A 27,213-nucleotide genomic window follows, 5' to 3' on the forward strand; every position below is an offset into this window, starting at 1 on the left:
CTTTGTTTGTTCTTTTTCTAGTTCTGTTAGGTGTAGCTTAAGACTGCCTATTTGAGATTTTTCTTGTTTCTTAAGGTGAGCCTATTTGGCTATCAATTTCCCTCTTAGGACCAATTTTGCTGCATCCCATCTGAGTTGGTATGGTGTGTTTTCACTTTTATTTGTCTCCAGATATTCTTTGATTTCTTTGTTGATCCAATGGTTATTCAGTAGCATGTTGTTTGGTCTCCACCTGTTTGTCACTTACCCAGCTCTTATTTTGTAGTTGATTTCTAGTTTCATAGCATTATGGTCAGAAAAGATGCTTGATATGATTTCAATCTTCTTAAATTTATTGAGGCTTACCTTGTTCCCCAACATATGGTCTTTCTTTGAGAATGTTCTATGTGCACTTGAGAAGAATGTGTATCTGGTGATTTTGGATGGATTTGGATGGATTGTTCTGTATATATCTCTTAAGTCCACCTGGTCTAGTTTTTCATTTAGTTCCACTATTTCCTTGTTGACTTTCTATCTGGTTGATCTATCCATTGATGACAGTTAAGATCCCCTACTATTATTGTGTTTCTGTTAATGTCTCCTCTTATGTCAATTAACAGTTGCTTTAGGTACTTTGGTGCTCATGTGTTAGGTACATATATATTTGCAAGTGTTATGTCCTCTTGGTGGAATGTCCCTTTTATCATTATATACTGCCCCTCTTTGTCTCTCATTTTTTTTTATCTCAAAGTCTACTTTGTCTGATGTAAGTATGGAAACACCTGCTTTCTTTGCTTTCCATTAGCTTGGAGTATCGTCTTCCATCCCTTCACTTTAAGCCTATGTTTGTCTTTAGAGCTGAAATGTGTTTCCTGAAGACAGCAAATTGTTGGGTCTTGTTTTTTAATTCATCTAGACACTCTGTGTCTTTTGATTGAGGAATTTGACCCATTTACATTTAGAGTGATTATTGATATACGAGGGCTTAATGCAGCCATTTTATTACTTGTTTTCCAGTTGTTTTTTATTTCCCTTGTTTCTTGTTCCATATATTTTGGACTGCCAATTCCACTCCCTGTGGATCACATGGCCCTGTAGACTCTCCCGCCAGACAGGCAAGTGATCACACGGGGGCTCAAGGCTGCCATCACCTGTTTCTGCAGTCACACTGAGGCGTGCTCCTACCCTCAGGGCTGCAGCTGTGATATAAGCACTCCAGCCAGGAGAGCAGTCACACACATGTACTGGGCTGCCTGGGGGCAGGAGACTGCTCACCTATCTCCACCACCTCCCCAGGTGGTAGTCCATCCACCTTCGGATGTATAGCTGTGCAGATCTCTCAGACGTCCTGATGTGCTGTGTGGGTATCCTCCCCTGATCAATGAATGTCCCTTTAGTTGTAGTTCAAAGAGGGAGAGACAAAGGGAACAGCTCACTCCACCATGTTGCTGACATCACCCCCCACCACCAGGTAGTATTTCTTAACTTTTCTAGATTGTGGGCCTCTTGGAGAATCTAACAAAAGTTGTGGATCCTCCCACCACCCCCAAAATGCAAAAGGCACATAGACCAAAATTCTGCATACAATTTCAGGGTATATATGGCCTTCCTTAGCCTTACCTAACCATGCATGGGCCACAGTTAAAGAACCTCCACTGTATACATTATATAAACCATTGGAAAATGAAAAATGATCCTATAATCATCAAGAATCAATAGATGTTGTAACAGATCTATGTTTGTTTTGTTTTGTTAATATAACCATAACCCAAACCTCCTTCCTATTTGAGGAGATACTTCATTGTATTAGGGCTGGTGGGAAACAGGATCCCACCCTCCTTCTGTTTCCTACTCCTTAGGAGGAAGGGCACCTGCTTGGCCAGTCATTTACCCCACCAACTTTGATTCTTGAGAGGGTGTGGCAAAGATACAGGGGAGCCTGGAAGATTGTTGAAGAAAGAAATGAGAATCTAGCATTGGCAGTGTCCAGCAGCATCAAAGCTGGGGGTGAGGTCCTGGCCCAAACTTTCCTTGGCTCTAATTCCCTCTACCCACTCCCCTGCTCATTTTCATACCTGGTTCTTCAATTCCGTCAGTTCTGTGAACTGTTTGACATCCTTCCAACAAATCCTTTTACTGCTTAAGTCAGAATGTGTTACTTACAATTAAGTAACACCAAAGTTTTTGATGGATACACACACCAAATTCTTAGGGGTGACCAAAAATGTAACTCTCCTTCAATGCAACGTATTTTATCATTTATGTAATAGCACTTTTACTAAAAGCAAAAGACAAAAACTAATAAAAATTTCCAGAATCCAATTCTTCTCTGAAGATGATCAAAGTATTGACAGTACGTTAAAGCAATATAGTCCAGTCTTATAGTTGCCCTTCTCTCATTTGATGAACCCTACACTTGGCTGTTTATACAGTCCTCCAAAAAGTCGTTTCTTGTTTTGTTATTTTCTCTTACATTTCACACCAGAATTTAATAAAATCTCAAATCATTTTGGAACAAGATAGAGTATTTTTTTTTTTAAAGATTTTATTTTTTCCTTTTTCTCCCCAAAGCCCCCCGGTACATAGTTGTGTATTCTTCGTTGTGGGTTCTTCTAGTTGTGGCATGTGGGATGCTGCCTCAGCGTGGTCCGACGAGCAGTGCCATGTCCGCGCCCAGGATTTGAACCAACGAAACACTGGGCTGCCTGCAGCAGAGCGCGCGAACTTAACCACTCGGCCACGGGGCCAGCCCCCAAGATAGAGTATTTTATATCTTTACACACTCACATGAGAATTTCTGATGGTTACCCAGGATGAATTAAGAGTGGATAAAACATATTCTTAAACAGATAAATTGCAACTGTAGAATTGTTTTAAAAAATTATTGCCACATGTGGGAGAAAGAACCATCAATATTGAAAACAGGTAGGTTTTTTTAACCCAAACAGATTAGGCCCAATTTCTTAACAGATTATTTCCCTGATTTAAAAGTAAATTTAAAAAAATTTACCCAGGTATAGCTAAGACCCTGTTTTGGGAACTGCATGCTCCGATTGTAGCTAAGTGTACTTTAAAATAATTTAGTATAATTGTTCATAGCCTTTCATCTAGTAATACCACTCCTGGGTATCTATCCTAATGAAATTACTTAAAATAAGAAAATGTTTGCAACAATACTATTCACAATAGGGAAAAATAGATGAAATTATAAATTCTATTATAATAAATGGAATTTATTATTATATAGCCATTACCATGAATGAATCAGAAATCTGCAATAACATGGGGGAAACATTACCATATAATTTTAAGTGAAAATAAATAGACTAAAACATTATGCTATACTATAAAAGAGACTAAGTAAAATTCATATTCAATAATGAATTTTTCTTATTTTCTTTATTGTTCTTAGTAATTTCTTAAATAAATATTTATTAAATGCTTACTAGAGACTGTGCAAGAAAGTCAGCATATAAAATTGAAAGATTTCCCACCTCCAAGGAGTATGCAGTCTGTGGACAGGGCAAAAGGAGGCAGACATGAAAACAATCATAAAACAATATGATTACTATAATGAAAATATGCAAAGCATGAGGAAAAAACTATGTCAATACTTAGGAGTGGAATATAGTAAGTGTACGTTTAACTTTTTAAGAAAACGCCAAACTATTTTCTGAAGTGATTGTATCATTTTACATTCCCACCCTCAGTACATGAGAAATCCAATTCCTCCACATCCATGTCAACATTTGGCATGGTCAGTCTTTCTCATTGTAGCCATTCCGATAGATGTGCAATGGTATCTCATTGTGGTTTTAACTTGCATTTCCCTAATGACTAATGGTGTGAAGAATCTTTTCAGGTGCTAATTTGTCTTCTGTATATCTTCTTTGGTGAGGTATCTGTTCAAATGGCCCAATTTTTTAATTGGGTTGTTTGCTTTCTTATAATAGAGTTTTGAGAATTTTTTAAGTATTCTGGATAGAAGTCCTTTATTAAATATATATCTTCCAAATACTTTTTCACTGTCTGTGGCTTGTGTTTTCATTCTCTTAACAGTGTCTTCCAAAGAACAGAAGTTTGAAATTTTGATGAAGCCAAATATATCCTTTTGTTCTTTTTTTTGGTGAGGAAGACTAGCCCTGAGCTAACATCTGTTGCCAATCTTCCTCTTTTTGCTTGAAGAATATTGTCGCTGGGCTAATTTCTGCATCAATCTTCCTCCATTTTGTATGTGGGATGCTGCCACAGCATGACTCAACACGCGGTGCATAGGTTTGTACTCAGGATCTGAACCCACAAATCCCAGGCCACTAAGTGAGCGTGTGAAATTAACCACTATGCCACCAGGACAGCCCCTCCTTTTGTTCTTTTAGAGATAGGGGGGTCTAAGGAATCTCTGCATAAATCAAGGTAAGAAAGATTCTCTCCTATGTTTTCTTCTAGAAATTCTATAGTTTTAGTTCCTACATTTAAGCCTATGATCCATTCAGAGTTAATTTTTGTATATTACGTGAGGTAAGGATCTAAGTTTGTTATTTTGCACTTAAGTAACCAATTCTTTCATCACTATTTGTTGAAAGGGCTATACTTTTTCCACCACATTGCCCTTGTTAAAAAAAAAAAAAGATCAGTTGTCCATAGATGTTGGGTTTACTTCTGGACACTCCATTATGTTCCATTGATCTATTTGTCTATCTTTATGCCAACACCAAGCTATTTTGTGTACTATACTTCATAAGTCTTGAAATCAGGTAGTGTGAACCCTCCAAAGTTGTTCTTTTTCAGAGTTGTTTTGGCTATCCTAAATCCTTTGCATCTCCATATGAATTTCGGAATCAGCTTGTCAATGTCCACAAAAAAGTCTGCTGGAATTTTGATTGGGATTGTGTTAAATCTATAGATTTTGGAAAGAACTGACATCTTAACAATATTGAGTCTTCCAACCCATGAGCAAGGTAAATCTCTATTTGTTTTTCAGGTCTTCTTTAATTTCTCTCAGCAATACTTTGTATTTTTCAGTGTTCAAGTCTTTCACATCTTTTTTCAGAGTTATTCCTAGGTATTTAATATTTTTTATGTTATTATCAATGGTATTGGTTTTTATTTCCTTTTCCAATCGTTTCTTGTTAGTATATAGAAGTATACAATTTTTTTCTAGTATATTGAGACCTTGTATCCTGCAACCTTGTTAAACTCACTAATTAGTTCTAGTAGCTTTTAGTAGTGGATAGCTAATAATTTTGCCTACCCCAGAATCCTTATCCTGGTACTATCACTTTGATATTCCTTTAGAGAACCATTTCTCTCCTATTCTTGGTTCATGTGTTGGAGTGAGCATTTGACATAGACTTTGCCAATTAGTGCAGTGATTGGTGTCAGGATAAACACATGACCAATTGATCCAATGAGAGCCAACCTTGGAATTTATGAGGAAACTAGTAGGAAAACATTGTTCTTTCTGGCTAATTTGAAGTGGAACATTACTCATTTCTAATTTAAGTCCATTGTGGTCAGAGAACACACTTGGTAGGACTTGAATTCTTTTAAATTTATTGACATTTTAAAAAATAGAATTACTATAGGATCCAGCAATCCCTCTTCTGGGTCTATATCCACAAAAATTGAAATCAGATCTCGAAGAGATAGATGGATATATGCACTCCATGTTCATTGCAGCATTATTCACAATAGCCAAGCTATGTAAACAAACCAAATGTATATCAATGAATAAAATGTGGTACATTCAACAGAATATCATTCAACCTTAAAAAAGGAGGAAACCCTGCTTTACACAACAACATGAATGAAGCTGGAGAACTTTATACTAAGTGACATAAGCCAGTGCATCATTCCACTTATATGAGGTATCTAAAATAGTCAAAATCATAGAAATAGAGAATAGAATAGTGGTCGCCAGGGACTAGGGGGAGGGGGAAACAAAGAGTTGCTGTTCAGAGGGTATCAAGTTTCAGTTATGTGAGATGAATAAGTTCTAGGGATCTGTATGACATTGTGCCTATAGTTAACATTACTGTATTGCACACTTAAAACTTCGTTCAGAGGGTAGATCTTGTGGTAAGCTCTCTTAATACAATAAAAAATAAATAAACAAATTTACTGAGATTTCTTTTATGGTCCACAAAATGGCCTATAATGATAAATGTTCCGTGCACACTTAAAAAGAATGTGTATTCCGCTGCTGCTGGGTGGTATGTTCTGTAAATGTTGATTACATCAAGTTCGTTGCTAATGATCTTCAAGCCTACTATATCGTTACTGATTTTCTGCCTACTTTTTCTATCAATTATTGAGAGATGGGTATTGAAATTTCCAACAATAATTGTAAACTTACCTGTTTACCCTTTCAGTTCTATCAATTTTTACTTCAGTATTTGAAGCTCTTTTATTAGGTGCTAAAGCATTTAGGATTATCATGTCCATTGACGCTTATCATTACTAAATTGACTGTCTTTATCCCTGGTTATATTCTCTGCTCTAAATTCTGCTTGGCCTGATAGTAGTGTAGCCATTCTAGCTTTTTTCATTAATACTAGCACGATAAAACTTCTTCCATTTTTTTAACTTTTAACCTATTTGTGTCTTCATATTTAAAGCACATTTCTTGCAGGCATCATGTAGATGAGTCTTGATTTTTTATCCAATATGATGAGCTGTCCCTACAACAGTCACTCATACATCCTCTTTGGTGAAGTGTCTGTTCAAGAGTTTTGACCACCTTAAAATTAAGTTGTTTTCTTACTATTAAGTTTGAGAGTTCATTGCATATTTGGAATACAAGTCCTTTGTCGGATACGCGTTTTGCAAGTATTTTTTTCCTCTTATCTGTAGCTTATCTTTTCATTCTCTTCACAGTATTTTTTGTAGTTTTTCACTGTGATGAACTACAATTTGTCAGTTTTTTTTCTTTTATGTTTTGTGATTTTGGTGTCGTATCCAAGAATTCGTTGCCTAATCCCAGTCATGACGGTTTTCTCCTATGTTTCCTGCTAACAGTTCCGTAGTTTTATTTTATATTTAGATTCATAATCCATTTTGAGTTAATTTTTGTACAAGTTGTGATATTTAGGTTGAGGTTTATTGTTATGTATATGGCTGTCCAATGGCTCCAACACCATTGTTGAAAAATCTACCCATTATTGAATTGTCTTTGCATCTTTGTCAAAAATCAGTTTGCCATATTTGTTTGTCTCTATTTCTGGACTCTGCAATCCTAATGCCCAATGTGATGGTATTAGCAGAACTTTTTGGGGCCTTTGGGAGGTGATTAGGTGATGAGGGCTAAGCTCTCTCAAATGGGATTGGTGTCTTTATAAAAGAGGCTCCAAAGAGCTTGCTTGTCCTTCATCATGTGAGGCCACAGCAAGAAGTCAGCAGTCTGCAACCAGAAAGGTCTGCACCAGAATCAGACCATGCTGGCGCCTTAATCTTATACTTCCAGCCTCCAGCACTGTGAGAAATAAATGTCAGTTATTTATAAGCTACACTGTCTGTGGCATTTTGTTATAGCAGCCTGAACAGACTAAAACAGTGACATAATAAGCACATGAAAAGATGTTTAACATTAACAGCCATTAGAGAGATACAACCTAAAACCATGATCAGACACTATCGCATACCTAATAGGATGGTGAAAATAAAAAACACTGACAATAGTAAGTGCTGTCAAGTATGTGGAGCAACTGGAACTCTAAACATTGCTGATAAAAACACAAAATGGCATAGCAACTAAATAGTTCAGCAGTTTTTACAAAATAAAGCATACGCTTACCATGTGACCCAGCAATCCTAGCCTAAGTCTTTACTCAAGGAATGGAAACATATTTACACACAAAAACCTGTACACAAATGTTTAACTGTTCTATTTATACTCACAAAAAAAATGGAAACAACCTAAACATCCTTCAGTGGGTAAGTGGTTTTAAAAACATGTGGCACATTCTATACAATGGACTACTAAAAGCAAATGAACGTTGATATACACAATTTGGACCAATCTCAAAGGCATTATACTGAGTGAAAGCAGTCAGTCCCAAAAGGTTACATACTATGTGGTTTTATTTATATGAAATTCTCAAAAGGAGAAAACTAGAATGTCAGAACAGATCAATAGCTGGCAGAAGTTAGAGATGAGAGGAGGAAATAACTACAAATGGATAGCATGGAGTATTGGAGGTGACGGAACTGTATGCTGATTGTGGAGAAAATTACATAAATCTACATATGGGTTAAAATTCACAGAGCTGTACATCTTTTTAAAAAGTTGATTTTAATGTATGTTAATTCTAAAAGTTAAATACATTTTAAGGAAAACTTTACAAGAAACCCAAAACTAAATGGTGACAATTAGTTGGCCAGATATTCTGAGAAGAGCCTTCTAGGCAGAGTGAACAGCTAAAACAAGTCTCTGAGGCTGGAATGTGCCTGGTCTATTCACGGAATAGTAAAGAGGTCAATGTGCCTAAAGTAAAACGAGTAGAGGACGAGAGGAGAGGAGAGCACGTCAGAGAGATAATGGAGGACCAGATCACATAAGGGGTCTATGCCATTATAAGGACTTTGGCTTTTGAGTGAAATAGGGAGCCATTGCAGGGTTTTGAGAAGCAGGGTAATATGAACTGATCCAATGTTTTAAAAGGATTGCTGATTTCTGTGTTGAAAATAGATTGGTGGCAGGGAGGAGAGGTAGAAGAGGGAAGACATCTTAGGAAGCTATTTCAATAATCCAGGTGAGAATGATGGTGGCTCAGTCCAGAGTCGTTATGACAGATGTGGTGAGAAACAGTTGGTTGGAGTCTAGATGTATTTTGCAGGTAGACCCAAGAAAATTTTCTGATGGATTGGAATGAAAGAAACAAAGGTGTCAAGGATGATTCTGAGTTTTCTGGCCTGAGCAACCAAAACAATGAACCAGCATCAGTTGAAAAAGAGGACAGCTTTAGGTGCAACAGGTTCTGGGGAAAGAATAGTAGTTCAATTCTGAACGTGCAGAGCCTGAGATTTTATTAGACAGCTAAGTGGAAATTTCACATTTGGCCGGAAAGACCAAAGTGCATCCAGTGGCTTTGGGCATAGACCGCACTGTGCAGTCCTTTGGGTAGAGAGGAATTGTGGAGAGTTCTGAATCACAGTGAGGATCTGTGCTAGGGGAAGCTATCTCAGACTGGAAGGTGTGGTCACTTGTGAGCTACATGTTCAGTTGCAATATTTTTGCCCTGGTGTTGACTCAGAAGTGAAGCTCATGTGACTTATTCCTCAAGACTTTCTCTGTTTCAATACATAAGATTTTAAATGGTGAAGAATGAGTCACTGAGAACAAAATCTTAGTTCAAACTGTCTTTTCTTGAAGTACGCTTTTGACATTCTTCTTTCCTCACTGCCTATCTGCTGTAATTGGTAGAGGGAGGTTGAGTTGTTCAGTGGATGCAATAGCACATTACCATAATGCAGTGTTCTGACTGAGAACAGAAGGTGGATGGCTGCATATATTAATAGTCAAAAGATTTTATATGAAAACACGTCGAGATTTTTTTCCATCCCCCTGTATTAATAAAGCAAATTTTTTTAAGGGGAGTACTGATATGAAAATATCACCTTCTATATCAATTTACTTTTATCCTTCAAAGTGTTGAAATTCACTAAGATCTCAAGGGATATTGCTGATCATTGTAACCTTGGTCCTATTATATGTATCAGAAATAACAAGACAGAAATAATTTAATAGAATTTCATTTAATAAGCATATTTAAAGTTCATCTCTTCCAAAAACAGCATTTTAATTACATTCAAATTGTATTCATATTAAATATCAACAAACTCATTTACATTCAAGGGTTGATATTATAAAACAGATGGAAATTAAAACAAGTTTTATCTTTTAAAAGTCCTTACTTCCAGATTTAGAACACCGTGAACTGCTAGATATATACCTAAACAATGTGTATATACATTATCAGAAAAACATAAGTTGCCCTAATAGCGAAAGAACTGTAATACACATACAGTGGAACATAATTCACGTAGGCTCAATTTACAGATATGTCTCAAAGTATAAAACAATCAAACAAAAAACCCCAACAACTACAAATACAGGCAAAAATCACAGCTGACATTCTAAACTAATGCACCAACATATAATATTTTCCCAGAGAAAGTACAAGGGTTCTCAAGATTTTATGTTGACCCGTGATTTTTTGCTTCTTTGTTCTCAAATACAGAAGCAGAGGACTTAGTTTTCTTTCTGTCTTTAATTAGATTCATGTTAGTTTTTTGTTATACAGCAATGATCCAAATGTATCATGAGAAGTGCTATCAAACTAGTTATATTTAGAGCTCAGTAACCAAGGCATTTCTTGCATTTTTCCTTGTATCTCTACTTCCCTTAGAAAAGGATTTTAGGAAACTTTATAGACAATGGTGATAAAGAGATCAAACCAAACAATTCTGAGATGGCAAAGAAAAATGGGAGTTGGCACTAACACAGGTTACAAAAAATTATCCCCTGTTTATTAAACCATAAATGCACAACAAGAGAAATCATATCTAAAAATATAAGTAGGATAAGAAATACTAGAAAACACACAGAAGGCATTTAGATTTGTGGTGCTTGTGGACTTTAGTTTGCAAGACATACAGCAATCAAGCTACCATTAAATGTTGAGCTTTTTTTTTAACTTGTATAACTTGTTTAAATTTTTAACTTGTCTAAATCAAGTTTCCCAAGCCAAAACAAGAAGTCATAATTACTGTGCTCACATGAGATTTGTGAAGGTTCTACCATGGGGGGAAAGAAGGGGCATGGTACACATCAGGTTACAAGACGCAAGACCAGGAATAAAACTAAACACTGAATCTGATTTGATCAAAGACCGAGAGAAACTCTGCCTTTCTTCAGATTTTACTGCATTTCATAATCACAGAAAAAGAACATCCCTCCTTTTTTTTCTTAACGTACCTTGTGGTTAAAAATGGCAGAATGAATAGTCCTTAATCAGTCACACTATTTTTAAAGGGACATTTTTAGAATTTGGTTGTTTGCTTGTTTGTTTTTTAATGATAAATCTTAAGAGCTGACTGTTCTAAAATGGTGCTCAGATGTATTGATATATTCAGGCCTTACTTAAAGTAATTTATTTTGCATTAAAAAAATCATAAATAAGAGTTATAAGTCAGTGTTTTAAACAAATGAAATGTTTAACTTCAAACTAAGAATGTTTAAAATAACTGATGTGTCAAATAATGAAACTACTATTTTATTAAATTATAAACATACAATTAACAAACATTACATAATCAATCATTCCTTATGACCACTATAAAAACTAAAGTTATCCTTTTCTCTTTTATATAAAGATGGTGGCTCCAAAACAACACGCTACACCAGAAAAGCCCATTCATAACACACAACCCCATCTCAGTTTTTGGAAGTCAGTGCATTCAGTGGTTATAAACAGACATGATGTTCTTCCGTAGCTAAGAACTCTGGAAGGGTAAAAAAAAAAAAGAAAAGAAAAGATAAATAATCTGAGAGACATCCCTAATGATCACAAATATGGCCAGCACTCAAAGTGAAGCATGGTATAACCTGAGTGTCAATCAGTTGTGCTTTTTTCTCCCAATGGAAGGCGCTCCCATAACTGCAGCAACTGTTCACCAACCTGAGGTTCTAGTTCCTAGATAAATCAAAAGCGAGAATAAACATAAAAAGAACTAGATTAAACTTTTTTAATCACCAGAATCTATACTGATAAAAATGTTAGAAACTCACTTTAAATTTCACTTTTCTACCAGAACATGCTAAAATCATATGGTATGTATTGCTCTAATTCTTTGCATGAAGGTTTACAGAGCTGACTTCCAAACTTCAAGATTGTAGTTAACCTGCAAATATCACAAGCATTTGTGACAAAATGGTGAGAGATTTCCATGGAGTTCTCCTAAAAATGTTTTCTATCTAGAAATAATGAATTTTGTTTTTAATGGAGATTTAGCAAAATCACTGTGCTTGAACTTCCAACGGTTTACTGTGAAACCTAACATATTAGATGTTTTGGGAGTTTTTTTCAAGAAACTATCTTAGATGACCATATCATAATATTCTTATGTTAGGAATTAGATTTATTTCAAAATCATTATTATATAGTAAAAGTGAAAATATTCTTATACAATTGAAAAGAATGTCATTTATACTTCTCTTGTGATATGACGTGCATTTAAAAAGAACCTGAACACTTTTCATATGGTGACTGAATGGAATCACACTAGTTCAAATAAATTATTAGCTGTGTGACCTTAAACAAGGCTAATTTCTCTGAGTCTATTTTCTCCTACATAAAACTGAGCTAATAACTCATTTTATGCATTAAATGAAATTACCTCATATAAAGCAGCTAGCCCAGTATTCCATATATATGTTAATTCCCTTACCTTAACTAGTTTAAAATGCATGTCAGCAGCCTCATGAAGGCAAAGCAAAACATAAAATAAATAAAACAAGCCACAAAAATATAAAAAGGTTGTTTTACATAATTAGTTAAAGCCATAAAGAAGTTAGATACTGTTATCCTTAGACTTTACATTACTTCAGAATTACACTTAGTTTTGATCAAATCTTTAGTCAGTAAGATAACAAGAGCCTCCATGAAGTAACTGATGAAAGATTCTATATATGCAATGACAGAGGGAAGGCAAATTTACAAAATGCTAAAAAAGCAATGAGCTCTGTCAGACACATTTGCAAGTAGGGTTCTACTAGCTCTCTTACAAATCTGAACCACTACCTCCCACGTGCATATGGAATATACAATTTGTATTCTTACATTTGCTCCTCAAACAAATCACTGAATAATAATAGCAAAACAAAAAGAAAAGTAAAAGAAAAAATGTTAAATGCCTTGTATACCTGCCCATCTCTGCTTATCTGGACTTTCTTGTTGTCATTCCAAGGATTGAGTAAATGGTGTGCAAACTGAAAGGGAAGACTTTCTTTTCGTATCCACTCCACCTTAAACACTCCTCCCAGGCCAGCAGAGCCCCAGTCCTGGCTCTTCTCCCTTCCTATCTCAGAAGACATCCTAGAAAATCCCTGTGGGCAAAATGAGGGGGAAGAGGGAAGGTGAGGATGATTTTATGTCTGAATTCAATTTATCCCAGAAAGCTCTGAGGTTTTTTTAAATTTTAAGATAAAAATGTAATATAAAAATAACAGCTATCTAACAAAAACAAAAAATAAGCTATTTAAGTGTTTTTTATAAGATGTATTAGCAAATTTCAGAGGAAAGACCAATTCCAGTCTTCTAACATAATTTTAAATATGAACAAATATTTTCTAAATAATGTATCAACAGCTCTAAACTGACATTATTCCATGATAAATGGATACAATCTAATCTCTAAGTTTCTACTTCAAAAATTAATAATAATCTCAAATAATAAATTCATTACTTTATAAATTCAAATAAGTCAAGATGAGTTAGGAAACACACTCAGTTTCTCAATTGTCAATACTAACTTCCTTGGCCTATTTAAATAAACATTTTACCAAAAAGTAAAGCTTCTCATTACTTTTAATCCACCTGAGAAATAGTAAATCTAAAGCTGTCTTCAGAAGGAGAAATTGTTTATCTGGAGATGCTCTGGTAAGACAAGGCAAAAACAAAGGGACCCCTATTTATCATTCCCTTAAAGAGGCGCAGCACATTCCTTATTCTCAGTAAAGCAAAATGCACTCTTGCATTCTGATGCAATAAAAAGCCAGGGTTGGTTTGTTTTTGTTTTTATCTCTGTGTGCTAACCTGCAGCCAGAACAACCCCATTTTAGCGTTTCAGGATGGCTCACCTGGAAATGTCCAGATCCTTGAACAGAAAATACCAAGTAAACCATGCTGCTTTCCCAAAAGGCTCGATTTAGCTTCCGCTCATTACTAGGGGTTGTAGACCAGATACCCTTCTGTTGAGAAATTTCAAGGTTTCTCAAATTGCTACTCTTCATTATGAAGTATCGAATAGGCATGTTTGGTCTTGGTGAAGGAGATTTTGAGCCCTATAAAAAAATTGCATAAGTTCTTGAAAGGTAATTTGACCTTTCGAAATCAACAGGCTCCATTAAATAACATCTTCATAAACATATAAACCAAAATATTTTACCAAATACTCAACAAATGCAAACAGCTCTATCATGCCTGAAAACCTTCACAGGGTGAATTAAAACAAGGTTAAGAGCCAAAACCAAGTATTCATTTTCAGAGCATTCAAAATCCATTATCAAGAAAAGATCCTGGATTACCAACTTTGATTTATACTCCAAACGTACTTTCAGAAAATATTTTAATAAACTTTCAAAGTCTGAAAACAAAACAGAAATTGCCCAGGCTTACTGCCTGGATACAGTTTCCAGGCTACAGTGCAGGGAAGGGAAACACAAACAGAATCCAATGGTCTGGCTGAACTGCAGAGATGGAGCTTGGAGTTTAGAGGCCAAGGTCATTAGAATTTGCATGGCAGTGTACTAGATAGAAGGCAGCTACATGGAAAGAGAAGTCCCAGGGAACTGCAGAGAGTCCCCACAAATTTTTGGCTTAAGTATTGACCTGCACATGAGTGAGAAAAAATGACCTCCGGCCAGGGAAAGATCCCAAGGAAACCAGCAGACTGAAAAAGTCCCAAAGTTCACACACGGTTGGGGATCTTTCATGTTATCCCCAGTTAGAATGCAAATAATCTGTAATACCTAGGGCATTAGACAACAGAAGGGTCACATCTTAGTATTGGAATGATATTAGTACCAGAATAAAAACTGCTCTGGACCCACCCTAACATTGCTTAAAAGTAAATATAGAAAGGATTAAAGTGATTGCAACTAACTTAACTGTGGAGCAGAACGATGTCTAACACTATTTAAAGGAATATAACAAAAATCTAGCAGCCAAACAAAATTAAGAGAATATAAAGAAACAGCAGAATATAACCCATACCAGGAAAAAAATTAATCAGTAGGAACAGATTCAGATCTGACAGATGATGGAATTAGGAGACAAGAATGTTAAAGTAGCTATTACTATATTCAAGAAGGTAAAGGAAACTAAACATGATGAGAAAAGAAATGGAAGGTATTTTTTAAAGACCCAAAAGGTACTCTAGAAATTAAAATATAATATTTGACGTGAAAATACACTAGAAAGAATGCACAGCAGATTAGATACTACAAATAAAAACATCAGTGAACTTAAAGATACAGCAATAGAAACTATATCAAATGAAGCTAAGAGACAAAACGACTGAAAAAAATGAAGAGGAACAGTATCGAGTAGACTTACATTTGTGTATCCAGAGTCCCAGAAGGAAGGGGAGGAGGTGAGATATAAAAATATGTGAAGAAAAATGTCTTAAATTTTCTAAAATTGATGGAAACTATAAATATGCAGATTGAAGAAAAAATATAAAGAGAACCAAATCGAGTCATATCAAAATCAAATTGCTGAAAAACAGTGATAAAAAGAAAATCTTAAAAGCAGATAGAGGAAAAAAGATGTTATATACAAAGAAGCAAAGATGAAAATAATAGTAAACTTTCTATCAGAAACTACGTAAACCAGAAGATAACAGAGTGACATCTTTATAGTAATGAAAGAAAATCACTGTCAAACTGTCCAAAAATAAAAGTTAAAAAGGCGTTTCAGACAAAGCTTAAATAATTCATTTCCAGGAGATCTGGACTAGAAGAAATGTTAAAAGAAGGTTTTCAGGGAGAAGGATATGACCCAAGATAGAAATTCTCACCAACATAAAAGAATAAAGAGCACAGGAAATGGTAAATATTGAGTAAATATAAAAGATATTTTTCTCACTTTTGGTAAAAGATAGCTGACTATGTAAGTGAAAAATAATTCACTGTGGTATTTATAACATGTAGAAATAAAATGTATGAAACCACTAACACAAAGGACAGAAGTGTAAAATGAAAGTACACTGCTGCAAGATTTTCAAACTATACCTGAAGTAGCATAATACTGATTCAAGATACACTAGGGAAAGCTAAAAATGTCTTCACTAGTAAACTCTACCAAACATTTAAGGAAAAAATAATACCAATTCTACACATCGCTTCCAAAAATCTGAAGTGGAAGGAACACTTTCCAACTAATCTTATGAGGTTGTCAGCATTACTCTGATACCAAAACCATACGAAGATAACACAAGAAAAGAGAATTACAGAATATCCCTCATGAACAAAGATCCCTCATTTGACAAAATTTTTGATTGAACAAAATCAAATCCAGCAATATTTAAAAAGGATAATACATCATGACCAAGTGAGGTATAAACATTAGAAAGTCAATCAATGAAATCCACTATATTAACAGACCGAAAAAAAGAACTGTGTTATCATTTCAATAGATGTAAAAAAAGCATTAAGCATAATTCAGGGTTTATTCATAACAAACCCTCTCAGCAAACTGGACCCTAAAGGAAATGTCCCACAGTTACATCATGCTAAATGGTGAAAGAACTAAAGCTGTCTTCCCTCGAAGGTCAAGGCAGAAAAGTCTGCTCTCAACACTTTCAGTAAACATTTCACTGGAGGTTTCAGCTAGAAGCATCCACATTGAAAAGGGAAAAACTGAAACTACCTTTATTAACAGATGACATGATTATCCATGTAGAAAATCCTGAGAAATCTACATAAAAAGCTAATAGAACTAATAAATGAAGTAAGATCATGGGATATAGGGTAAATAAACAAAATTCAAATGTATTTTTATATGCTAGCAACAAACTGGAAACTAAAATTTTAAAAAGCACAATCAAAAATATAAAATACTTAAGGATAAATTTAACAAAAAAAGTATAATACCTCAACTCTGAACTTTACAAAACACTGTTAAGAGAAATTAAAGAATATCTAAATAAATGCAGATAGATACCATGCTTAAGGATTGGAAGACTAAAAATTGTTGTCGATTTTCCTTAAATCAATCTACAGATTTAATGCAATTCCACTCAAAATACAAAAACAAATTTCTGTAAAAATTGACAAGCTTTTTCTAAAATTTATATGAAAGTACAAAGGACCTAGAATAGCCAAAACAACTTTGAAAATGAAGAACAGAGTTGGAGAAAAAACAGTAAATGATTTCAAGACTAAGTATAAAGCTACTATAATCAAGTCACTGTAGCATTGGCAAAATGAGAAGTATAGTGATTAATGAAACAGGAGAGAGTCCAATAAATAGACCACATATTTATGGTCAGTTGATTTTGGATAAAGGTACCAAGGTAATTATTCAATGGAAAAAGGATAATCTTTTTAACAACGGTGCTGGAACAACTGTATGGCCAACATCAAAAAATGATCCTTGACCTATCCATACTATAAACAAAAACTAACTCAATATAGATCATATACCTAAATAGTAAGAGCTCCAACTATAAAATTCCCAGAAGAAAATATAAGAAAATCTTTGTAATCTTGGGTTAGACAAAGATTTCTTAGGACACAAAAAATATAAACAATAACAGAAAAAAATAGATTAAATGGACTTCATTAAAATTAAAAACATTCACTCTTCAAAACACACCATTAAGAAAATGAAAATGCAAACACAGACTGTTAGAAAAAATCTGCAAAACATATACAATTAAGACTTGTATCCAGGATGTAATTTAAAAACTCGTACTACTAAATAAAAAAAGACAAACAACCAATAAACAACCCAAAAAAGTTGAACAAAAATTTCAACAGATACTTCACCACAGAAGATGCAAGAATGGCAAAAAGCACATGAAAAAATGCTCAACATCATTAGTCATTGTGGAAATGCAAATTAAAACTACAATAGGATATCACTATATACCCACTAGAATGGCTACAATTAAAAAGATTAATAATGGCAAGTAAGTCAAGAATATAGAGCAAATGGAACTCTCATAGATTATTGAAGGGAATGAAAAATAATACAGCCATCTCGGAAAATAGCTGAGTAATTTCTTGTAAAGTTAAACGTACACTTACCACACAACCCAACAATCCTACTCCTGGGTATTTATTCAAGAATAGAAAACATATTTACACACAAAGACTTGTATTTGAATATTAGAGCAGCTTTACTCATAATAGCCAAAAAGTGGAAACAATCCAAATGTCCATCAGCTGGTAAATAGATAAATACACTGTGGTACATCCAAAGAATGAAATACTATTCAACAATAAAAAGTAATAAACTAATAATACACTCAATAATACGGATGAATTTCAAAAGTGAAATAAGCCAGTCACAGAAAACTGCATACATATTATTCCATTTACAGGAAATTCCCAAAAAGGCAAAACTCAAGGGACAGAGAGCAGTTCAGCAGTTGCCAGGAGCCACAGAATACGGGAATGTTCAGTACATGACTGTGGTATGGTTATATGATTGCATACATTTGTATACAATTCACTGAATTGTACAGTTTAAATTGGTGAATTTTATTGTGTATAAATTATACCTTAATAAAGATATTTAAAAATAAAAAACCTAAAACCTAAGGGTGTAAATCTGCAAAAACATTTCTTTTCATCTTATTTAACAAGAGTGTTTCAGCAGACATTTTCGCCAGAATATAACTAAATAAACCTAATCAAGTACTCACTCGGGTACTAACAATGCAGGAAAGTAAAAGTAAACATATTCTAAACATTTGAAATCATTCATGTGACAAATTCCTAAAAAGATACATAGTTCTCAATTCCCTATCAACATTTCCCATCTTCCTATCCCTATCCTGTCTTGTATTTTTTAACATAACCATTGATTTGGAGAAATCAATTAACAATTGAAAGAAACCATTGTTTTCAATTCTGAAATTATAAACTAAAAATAATTTAAGATAATCTTCTTGTTATTTGTTTTAACAAAAAAAGATTCTAAAGATACAGAATGGAAATAATGAAGTGCCTAGCTATATTCCATCAGTTAATGATCATTTTAAAACACCTCAAGATGGTAATAACTAGAAATATTTAACAAGAAAGAAAAGCTAAAAAACTTACTCAAGGTGTCTCAAGTTTGCCAGCTTGAATTTATATCTAGAACTGAGGCCATGATTAGCAACTAAAAAGTAGAACTGTTTTATAATTTTGTTTAAATACGTAACATTAGATGTGCTACAAACCTGCCCCTCTGTATCGCCCTTCAGATACTCTACCTTTCCTGAGGGCGGAGGAGAAGGACTGGCACAAGGACTTGGGTAACTGCTGTCCGCAGACTTCACAGAAGACTGATCCGATCGGTCATCGGCGCTGCGTTTAGGATGTAAAATTCCTCTATCTTTGTACTTCTGAGGTGGGTGTAGTGCTGGAGATGGAGATTTCATCAATACTCTTGAGTGAGAAGGAGGAAGCAAAGATCAGTTATACGTAAGTTCATAACATAGCAGATGCCATTTCAAACCAAAGTTCCAATGACATCATGATTTATGGAATACTATTTAAAAAGGGAATTTCATTCTTCTATTACATTTAAAAGTGAAGAAACAGTTGGACTATTGGGGTACACTTACAAAAACAATGGGTAAAAATACATTTAAAACAATCTACGAAAGTCTTTAACTTAGTATTAACAAATACTCAGGTATTAATTCCCTTACAAAATTCCTAACCTCTTTTATGATGGTTTAGGAGAGGTCTTTAACAATTGTAATACTTTATATTGATATTTAATGTCTTTTAACACTATAAAATTATTTAAATACATCTATGCTAATTGCCCTTACTAAAATATCACCCACTCCACTTCCCTTCTACTTTTAGAGAATATCTTAGAGGCAAGTAAAATAGATTTTAAAAGCATACTAAAAATTACAGTATGGCAAAATGGAAATAATACTGGACTAGAGTCAGGAAAGAAGATTTCTAGGACAGTATTAAATTTACAACTAACTAGGTATGTGATCCTAGGCAATTCTCTCAACTTACCTGAGCTTTAATTTCCTTATCTGTTCAAAAAACAATTATACTAGATAAAATGTAAGATTCTTCTATTCTAAAATTCTATGAATAAATGCAGCAAAGATGGCAGTCAGGAATGTTATAAATTTTTAAAAAGTCTATGTCTGAGGCTGGCCCGGTGGCACAGCAGTTAAATTCGCACGTTCCGCTTCTCGGCGGCCCGGGGTTTGCCAGTTTGGATCCAGGGTGCCGACATGGCACTGCTTGGCAAAAGCCATGCTGTGGCAAGCATCCCACATATAAAAGTAGAGGAAGATGGGCATGGATGTTAGATCAGGGCCAGTCTTCCTCAGCAAAAAGAGGAGGATTGGCAGTAGTTACCTCAGCATTAATTTTCCTCAAAAAAAAAAAAAAAGGCTATGTCTTTGTGAACAACCAGAAGAAAAGAAAAAAAAAGACATTGAGTACTTCCTAAAGTTGTGCAATATAAAGTCACAGCACCACTTACAAAATATTCTTGCCAAAACAGTGGATCTAATCAAGCCCTGAGAGTTAATTACCAGTTCACATGAAACACATGGGGTATAGCAATAAATAATGAGAGGAAGAAACAAAGAGACAAATCCAGAATGTAGTACATCTCATAGTACCCCTGACCTAGTTTCTTCAAAAGAGCCAACAGGGGAACTGCTCTAGATCATGAGAGACTCAAGAAACAGAACACCCTAACACAATGCATGAGTCCTCCCCCTGGATGCTAATTCCAATAAACCTATAGTTTGAGAATTGAGAAACAATCATTTTACTGGGATTGATAATTAAATTTTTATTATGCAGGAAAAATGCCTCTATCTTTAAGAGATGCATATTTAATAAACATGGAAGGGTAAAATGACATAATGTGTGGATTTACTCTGAACTATGTAAACAAAAAAAGAAAGCAAAAGAGAAAAAAGAAAATGTGGGCAGATAAAGCAAATAGGTGAAAATCTTGGTAACATGGAATCTGGGATATGGAGTTCATTATGGTATCATTTATTTTGCTGTGTTTAACAATATTTATAACAAATAAATTTAAAACAAAAAAGAATGTGTTCAATAATTCTTAACCTTCTATAGAGTCTTGCAATTATGACTAGTCTGGCTTCAAGACAAGTTAAAATAGCTATCCCCACAATTCCACCCTCCTTCAATAAATATCTTAGATCGAGGACTATTTCTTTCACAAATGAAATAAAATAGCTAAAGCATAAAGATACTAACAAAAAATATATAACGAATGTACATCTGAATCATTAACAACAGCTTGCTAAGAAGTGTGAAAAACACCTTTCAGGTTTTTTTTTTCCTCTTGTGCATTGAAGTTCAATGAGTTATCTAGTTACAACCTCTACAATTTCATCATTCTTACCCTGGTACCTAATTGACCCAAAAATTAGGTGACAGAACTCAATGAGGGTAAAACATTATTAAAATAAAAATGATGTTTTCAGTAGAACTAAATGTCTACTCTTGTGATTTGCAAATTGATCTTTTACTCTGAGCTCTATTCTAGCTTTTCTCTCTCTCATATTTGGCTTCCCCTGAATATTTCATTGAAAAAAAACCAAAGCATTCCCATAAACCCTTTCACCTAAATTTTCACTTAAGAGGAACAAAGAGTTCCAATATAGAACCCAATTATATCTCATTTTTCTTAAAGAAAAGGTAAGTGTGTCCTCTGCCATCAAATTATTATTTAGAAAATGACAAGAAAAAAACATTGGTTTGATTTTAGGGTAGGACATGGGCAACTTGTATTATTTTAATGGTTTCTTAAACTATTTTTTAAAAGTTTCAATAAAATGCTTTTATTAAAAGAAATTATCTAATCTGTATCTTGCCATCCAAGAGTGAAAACTCTAACTATAAATACCTTTTCTCCAAGCAGTAATCCCACAAAGATTACAACTTCTCCCTTTAAAAATAAATCTTCCTAAGAGTCCTCATTCTATTTCTCACCAAGATTCATCAACTCCAGGCTTTATTTATTAATATTACCAAAAGTCTGAAAGTAGGTGAAATTCTATATCCCACTACTCAATAGGAAAGAGAAGGAAGAGTGCCAGGCTGAATCTCTAAGGAAATGAAAATGGTTGATCGTGGTACCATAGGTGAAAAAATTAATTTATAAGATAACCAATTCCTAAAGTATAACTAATATTACACTTTTTAACTCTGATTACCTTCTGTATTTCCAAATTTTATTAAATGAGTATGTGTTACTTTTATAAAGGAAAAAAACTTTTTTTTTCTTAAAATGTGTGTGTGCACCTATATGTGTGTGTGACTATGTGCACATACACATATATACATATGCATTTATACACACACACATATGTAGTCTCTATGAATCTCACAGATTTTTTTATAGATGGGTCTAGAAATAACACTACCACACAACAATTTCTATGGAAACATATTCACACATTCTTAACAATCATTGTTCAAGTAAGCTTTTAGAAAAATATTTTCAAAAAGTGGAGAGTATCTAAGTAGAAAATGTGCTTTTTACTATTCTCCTTTCACTCAGCAGGGTCTGTATCAGAAAGAAAGGTGAAGACAGGAACATTATGAGCAAGTTTTCATGGCAACAGGATAAATTATTACTAAAATGTAATATCTGACTTGGAAACCAGTATGTACTATTCCTCTTGAACTGAAGTCTGAACCAATGAAGCCTTACTGCTTCATTCAAATATGCAAAATCTGATCAAAAGAAGGTACTAAAAGCCCCAACTGATCCTTGAAAAACAGTAAGCATCACATATCTTTTATGTTTCCATCATTTCTATTTTCCATTTTTTAACAATGAAATCATATTCTTTCTACACTTTCAATGTTGCCAAAACTAGCATCACAGGCAAGAATGTTGTCTTTGTTATCAATTCTAACAGGGCAAAAAAATTTTTTTTTAACTGATATAAAGAAACTTAAATTTGATCCTAACTTTTTTTTTTTTTTTTTTTTTGCTGAGGAAGATTAGCCCTGAGTTAAGATCTGTGTCAATCTTCCTCTACTTTATATATGGGTTACTGCCACAGCATGGCTGACAAGTGGTGCTGGTCTGCACCTGGGATCTGAACTGCTGAAGTGGAATGTGCTGAACTTCCAGCCCCCATAACAAATGCTTTAACAAGAAGAAATATTTCTGAATCATAGCCAACAATTCACTATAACAACTATTATATTACCAGAATACATTTTTTAGCTAAATAATTCAATATAAGAACTCCCTTATTATTATTTAGAATCACATAACAAACAAAAACATCACATCTACTTGCTAAATCATAGAAAGAAAAAAGAACTTGGCTAAACTGTAACAAACTTTGTCACAACAGTAAATCTGTTTACTTATTTATTACATGCCTCCTCTCAATAAACTGTAAACTCTCCGAAGGAAGAGATCTTGTCTGTTTTGTACATTGCTATATCCCCCACACCAAGAATAATAGGCATTCAATGTGTCCCTGAATGAATGAATGAAGTATTTGTCAGCAATATAGATATCAAGGTAAGACTTGTGGGAAGGTTGTTCTTTTAAATGACCATAGCTAATAATACTTCTTGCTGTAAGGTATCTAGAAAAGATGTCACTCGACATATATTAACTAAAATATACAATAAAAACATGTTGCTGTCTTTGCGAATTCTGCACATTAAATATCTTGAGTTTTTCCTTATAAAAAATGTCCTTAATAAATAACACACAAATACCAGTAGCTTGAAATCCGTCATATTACCTTAAAACTTATAAGAATTATGTTCTAAAAGTGTAAAACTCTTCTCTTTTTACCGTAACTTCTTTGTGTATCTTAGATTACAGGAAAGCAATTTTTATTATTATATAAGCACATGATTCTATGGTGAACAGTTCATTTTCCTGGGGAAAATATCTCCCACTTTGGTGGAATGTTATAAATTTACCTTTCTGCAGTAGTAGACTCATCAGAAAATTCAGTATCTGCTGAACTTTTCCTACTATTATTTGACCTCCAAGATGATGCCAAAGGAAGCTCTTCTGAAGACATAGGCCTTGGCCTTTGGCCAATTCCAGATGGTTGTTGTAAACCTGCAGACTGTTCTTCAGTGCTTAAAACAGCTATGATGGCTCTTATGGTAGCTTCATCAACTTGAGACCAAGGTTTAGATGGAGCTCTCATTCGGCGTAAAAATAAGCTGTGCCACTTCTGTCTGAGCTGCAACAATAAACTGGCTGCCTATAATAAGATAGTCTCCTCAGTTCAAATAGATAAAAGCAAAATGTATATTACACTTGTAAGACAGCTATTTATTAGTTAAGGTCTGCAATTGCTTCCAAAGAATGCATTTACATATCATATAATTTACTACTAATTTCATTCTTTTTGTTGCATGAATGAAATAAAATTTCTCATTTACCATATTTTAGGCACTAGAGATACAAAATCAAATGAGACAGTCTAATGAGAGAGACAATAAACAATGTGTGGTGGAGTGTGATTAATACTGGAAAAGTAACAGCAGGGTAAAGAAAGAAAAATACATTTAGTTCCATTCATACTTTAAGTGCCTGTAGAACATCCAAAAGATGATGTCCAGAAGGCAGCTGGATTCACAGGTCCAGAGAAAGGCCTCAGCTAGAGATATAGACAGACGTGGGAGTCATCAATGCATAAATGGTTACTAAATCTACACACAAAGGTGAGGTCCCTAGAGACTGTGCAGAGACAGTGAGAAGAGCAGAATAAAACACAGTACTGGAGAACATCTAACATTCAACACACAAACACATACAGAAGAGTCAGTGAAAGAACCTAAGAGACCTCTCTAGAAAGAAGAATCAGGAAAGATTAATGTCACAGTAATTAGTGACCAAGAAGTTGGGACAGGGAAGGAGGGGAGGGAGAGAAAAATGGGAAAGGGCAGAATTACAAAAAGACAGGTATGGACAATAGTGCCAAATATGAGAGAAAGGTTAAATTTATCAAGGCTGGCTTTGACAACATGGAGGACAATGCTAACCTTGGAAAGTACAGGTTCAGGGATGTGAAAGGCTGGTGGAAATGGAAGCAAGACTACAGTAAGTTGAAGTAATGAATGAATGAGTAATAAAAAAGTAAATCTAGCCAGGGTCAACTACTGTACTGATAGCTTAGCTGCGAAGAAAAAAAAAAAAAAAAAAAGGTTATAGAAAGGTCTTTAAAAGTAGCGATGGAATTAAGGGCAGGCTTTATCAAGAAAATTTTTAATTTGAAAAGAAATATTCATATTTCCCAATTCAGAGATTTACAAAAAAAGAAAACAGGATAAACTCACTATCTTTCTCTTAGAAACAGAGTTGTATAAAATAAAGGGAGTTCTTGTGTACCCAATACTCAATATTTTCTTATATACACAGAAATACTCAGATATTACCACGCTTAAATATTGAGCCACACCTAGGTTTTTCAGATTCTCTATTAGAATAAATCCCAATAGGGCAGAGAATAGGGCCCTATGAAAACTGAAAAATAAGCTGTATTCTCTAATACTAGGAGCTCAACATTAAAGATACAATTTTCATCATACTGTATATCAATTCATACTAACTGAATGAAAGAAATTTATCACAGTACCACAAAGCTTACCTCAGGCTCTAGTTTGAAATTGAGCCACTCATCAAGTTTCAAAGCTGCCAAATTAGCAGTAGTTCTGTCTTCCATTTCACTATCACTACTGTCATTAGGAATACCATCCGCTGTTCAAACAAACATTAAAAGGAAAAAATTTTCACATTTACCATATTATAATCATAGCAAAAAAAGTAAGTAAATATAGATACTCTGTATTTAGTATATTGATATACTATACTATATATACAAATCCTTCTGATTATACTAATAATTTGTGTGGGGAGTTCTCCAAACCCAACAGGTCACAAATTAAATCTCAGTATTTAAAAAGAGAAAAAAAAGACATTGTAAAGATCACACTCTCTAATCACAATACAACAAAACAAAACAAAAAAGACAAGAACATAAAAATTGAAGCACAATCTTTAAAAGTAACTGTATGAAGAAGAAAACTAAGAACATAAAGAACGAAATGAAAACCTTATATATCAACCACTACTCATATAAATTCACAGTTTTCAACTTAAAAAAGAAAAAAGAGAAACTATAGATTTAAATACATCTTAGAAAAAACAGCATAAAACCCAAAGAAAAATAGAAGAAAATAGTAAGGAAAAAAATTATATTAGATAAGACAAAACGATAGTAGTAAAAACTACAATCTAGTTCCTTGAAAAGACTAAAAAGCAACCTGCTAGTAAAGTTAATAAACAGAGAGGAAAGCACCAATCTATCTACAAAATCAGAAATGACAATAAAATTATAAAAATTAATATAAAATGTTTTAACTAAAAAGATATAGCATGCATAATTTTAGAAGAAATTTGAAACCTTCAAAGAAATTATTTTCTACAAAACAAACTGAAAGAACAAGAAATGACTAAAACTAAAAGAACAAGAAAGAGAAAAATCCAGACCTTTTGAGGAAGAAATTAAAGATGTCCTTAAAGAACACCAACAAAAAATTCCAGAACACCAACTCTCTCAAACATTCAAGGAATCAAATAATGGCCAACTCCTTTAACAAAACAAATCTGAATCTAATGCTAAACCTGATAAAACCTAAAGATACCTGATTATGCACATACACACACCACACAAACTCTACAGGTCAGCCCCACTAATGAACACAAATATAAAAATTCTAAATAAAATGCTAGCAAAATATTCAGCAATGCAATAAATTCTCCTTAATCCAAGGAAGGTTTATTCTTGGCAGGAAATGATAGTTCCCTAAGAAAACATACATATCACATCAATAGATTAAACAAATTCTGATTATATGAACAAATGCCCAAAAGCTATTTAATAAATTCAACACATTTTTAAAACATTAAAAACAGAAGAATTCTTCCTTAATTTAATAGTACTTTTATTAAAATAAAAATTAACATTAATGGTACAACTTTAGACTTTAAATCTTTATAATTCAACAAGACAAAGTGGACAATTAACATGGTTTTCCGAAGGCATAAAAAAGCAATAAAATTAGTATATTTTAGTAGAAAATTAAAATATTACCACGTGAAGGTGATATAATTTAATAAATAGAAAATTCAAAGGATTAATGAGGGCTTAGTAAAGCAACAGAGTAAATATACTGTTTGTGGTAGTGTTCCTATTAAACAAGATCAGCAGGAAAATGACACA

General features: G+C 33.9%; 1 protein-coding gene across 1 annotated transcript in view; it reads right to left on the reverse strand.

Annotated features, from left to right (window-relative positions):
* Window positions 1-9,713: 9,713 nt before the first annotated feature.
* YTHDC2 (YTH N6-methyladenosine RNA binding protein C2) overlaps window positions 9,714-27,213 on the reverse strand; it is a 75,967-nt gene continuing 58,467 nt past the window's right edge. The window contains exons 24-30 of the mRNA XM_046667869.1: window positions 25,579-25,688; window positions 23,897-24,189; window positions 19,186-19,360; window positions 13,838-14,041; window positions 12,902-13,084; window positions 11,585-11,672; window positions 9,714-11,481 (exon numbers count right to left, since the gene is read on the reverse strand). Coding sequence (XP_046523825.1) covers window positions 11,592-11,672; window positions 12,902-13,084; window positions 13,838-14,041; window positions 19,186-19,360; window positions 23,897-24,189; window positions 25,579-25,688 — 1,046 coding nt within the window. The 3' untranslated portion in view covers window positions 9,714-11,481; window positions 11,585-11,591. The remainder of the gene's footprint in view (window positions 11,482-11,584; window positions 11,673-12,901; window positions 13,085-13,837; window positions 14,042-19,185; window positions 19,361-23,896; window positions 24,190-25,578; window positions 25,689-27,213) is intronic.

Source organism: Equus quagga, chromosome 7 (genome assembly GCF_021613505.1).
Source record: "Equus quagga isolate Etosha38 chromosome 7, UCLA_HA_Equagga_1.0, whole genome shotgun sequence".
NCBI lineage: Eukaryota > Metazoa > Chordata > Mammalia > Perissodactyla > Equidae > Equus > Equus quagga.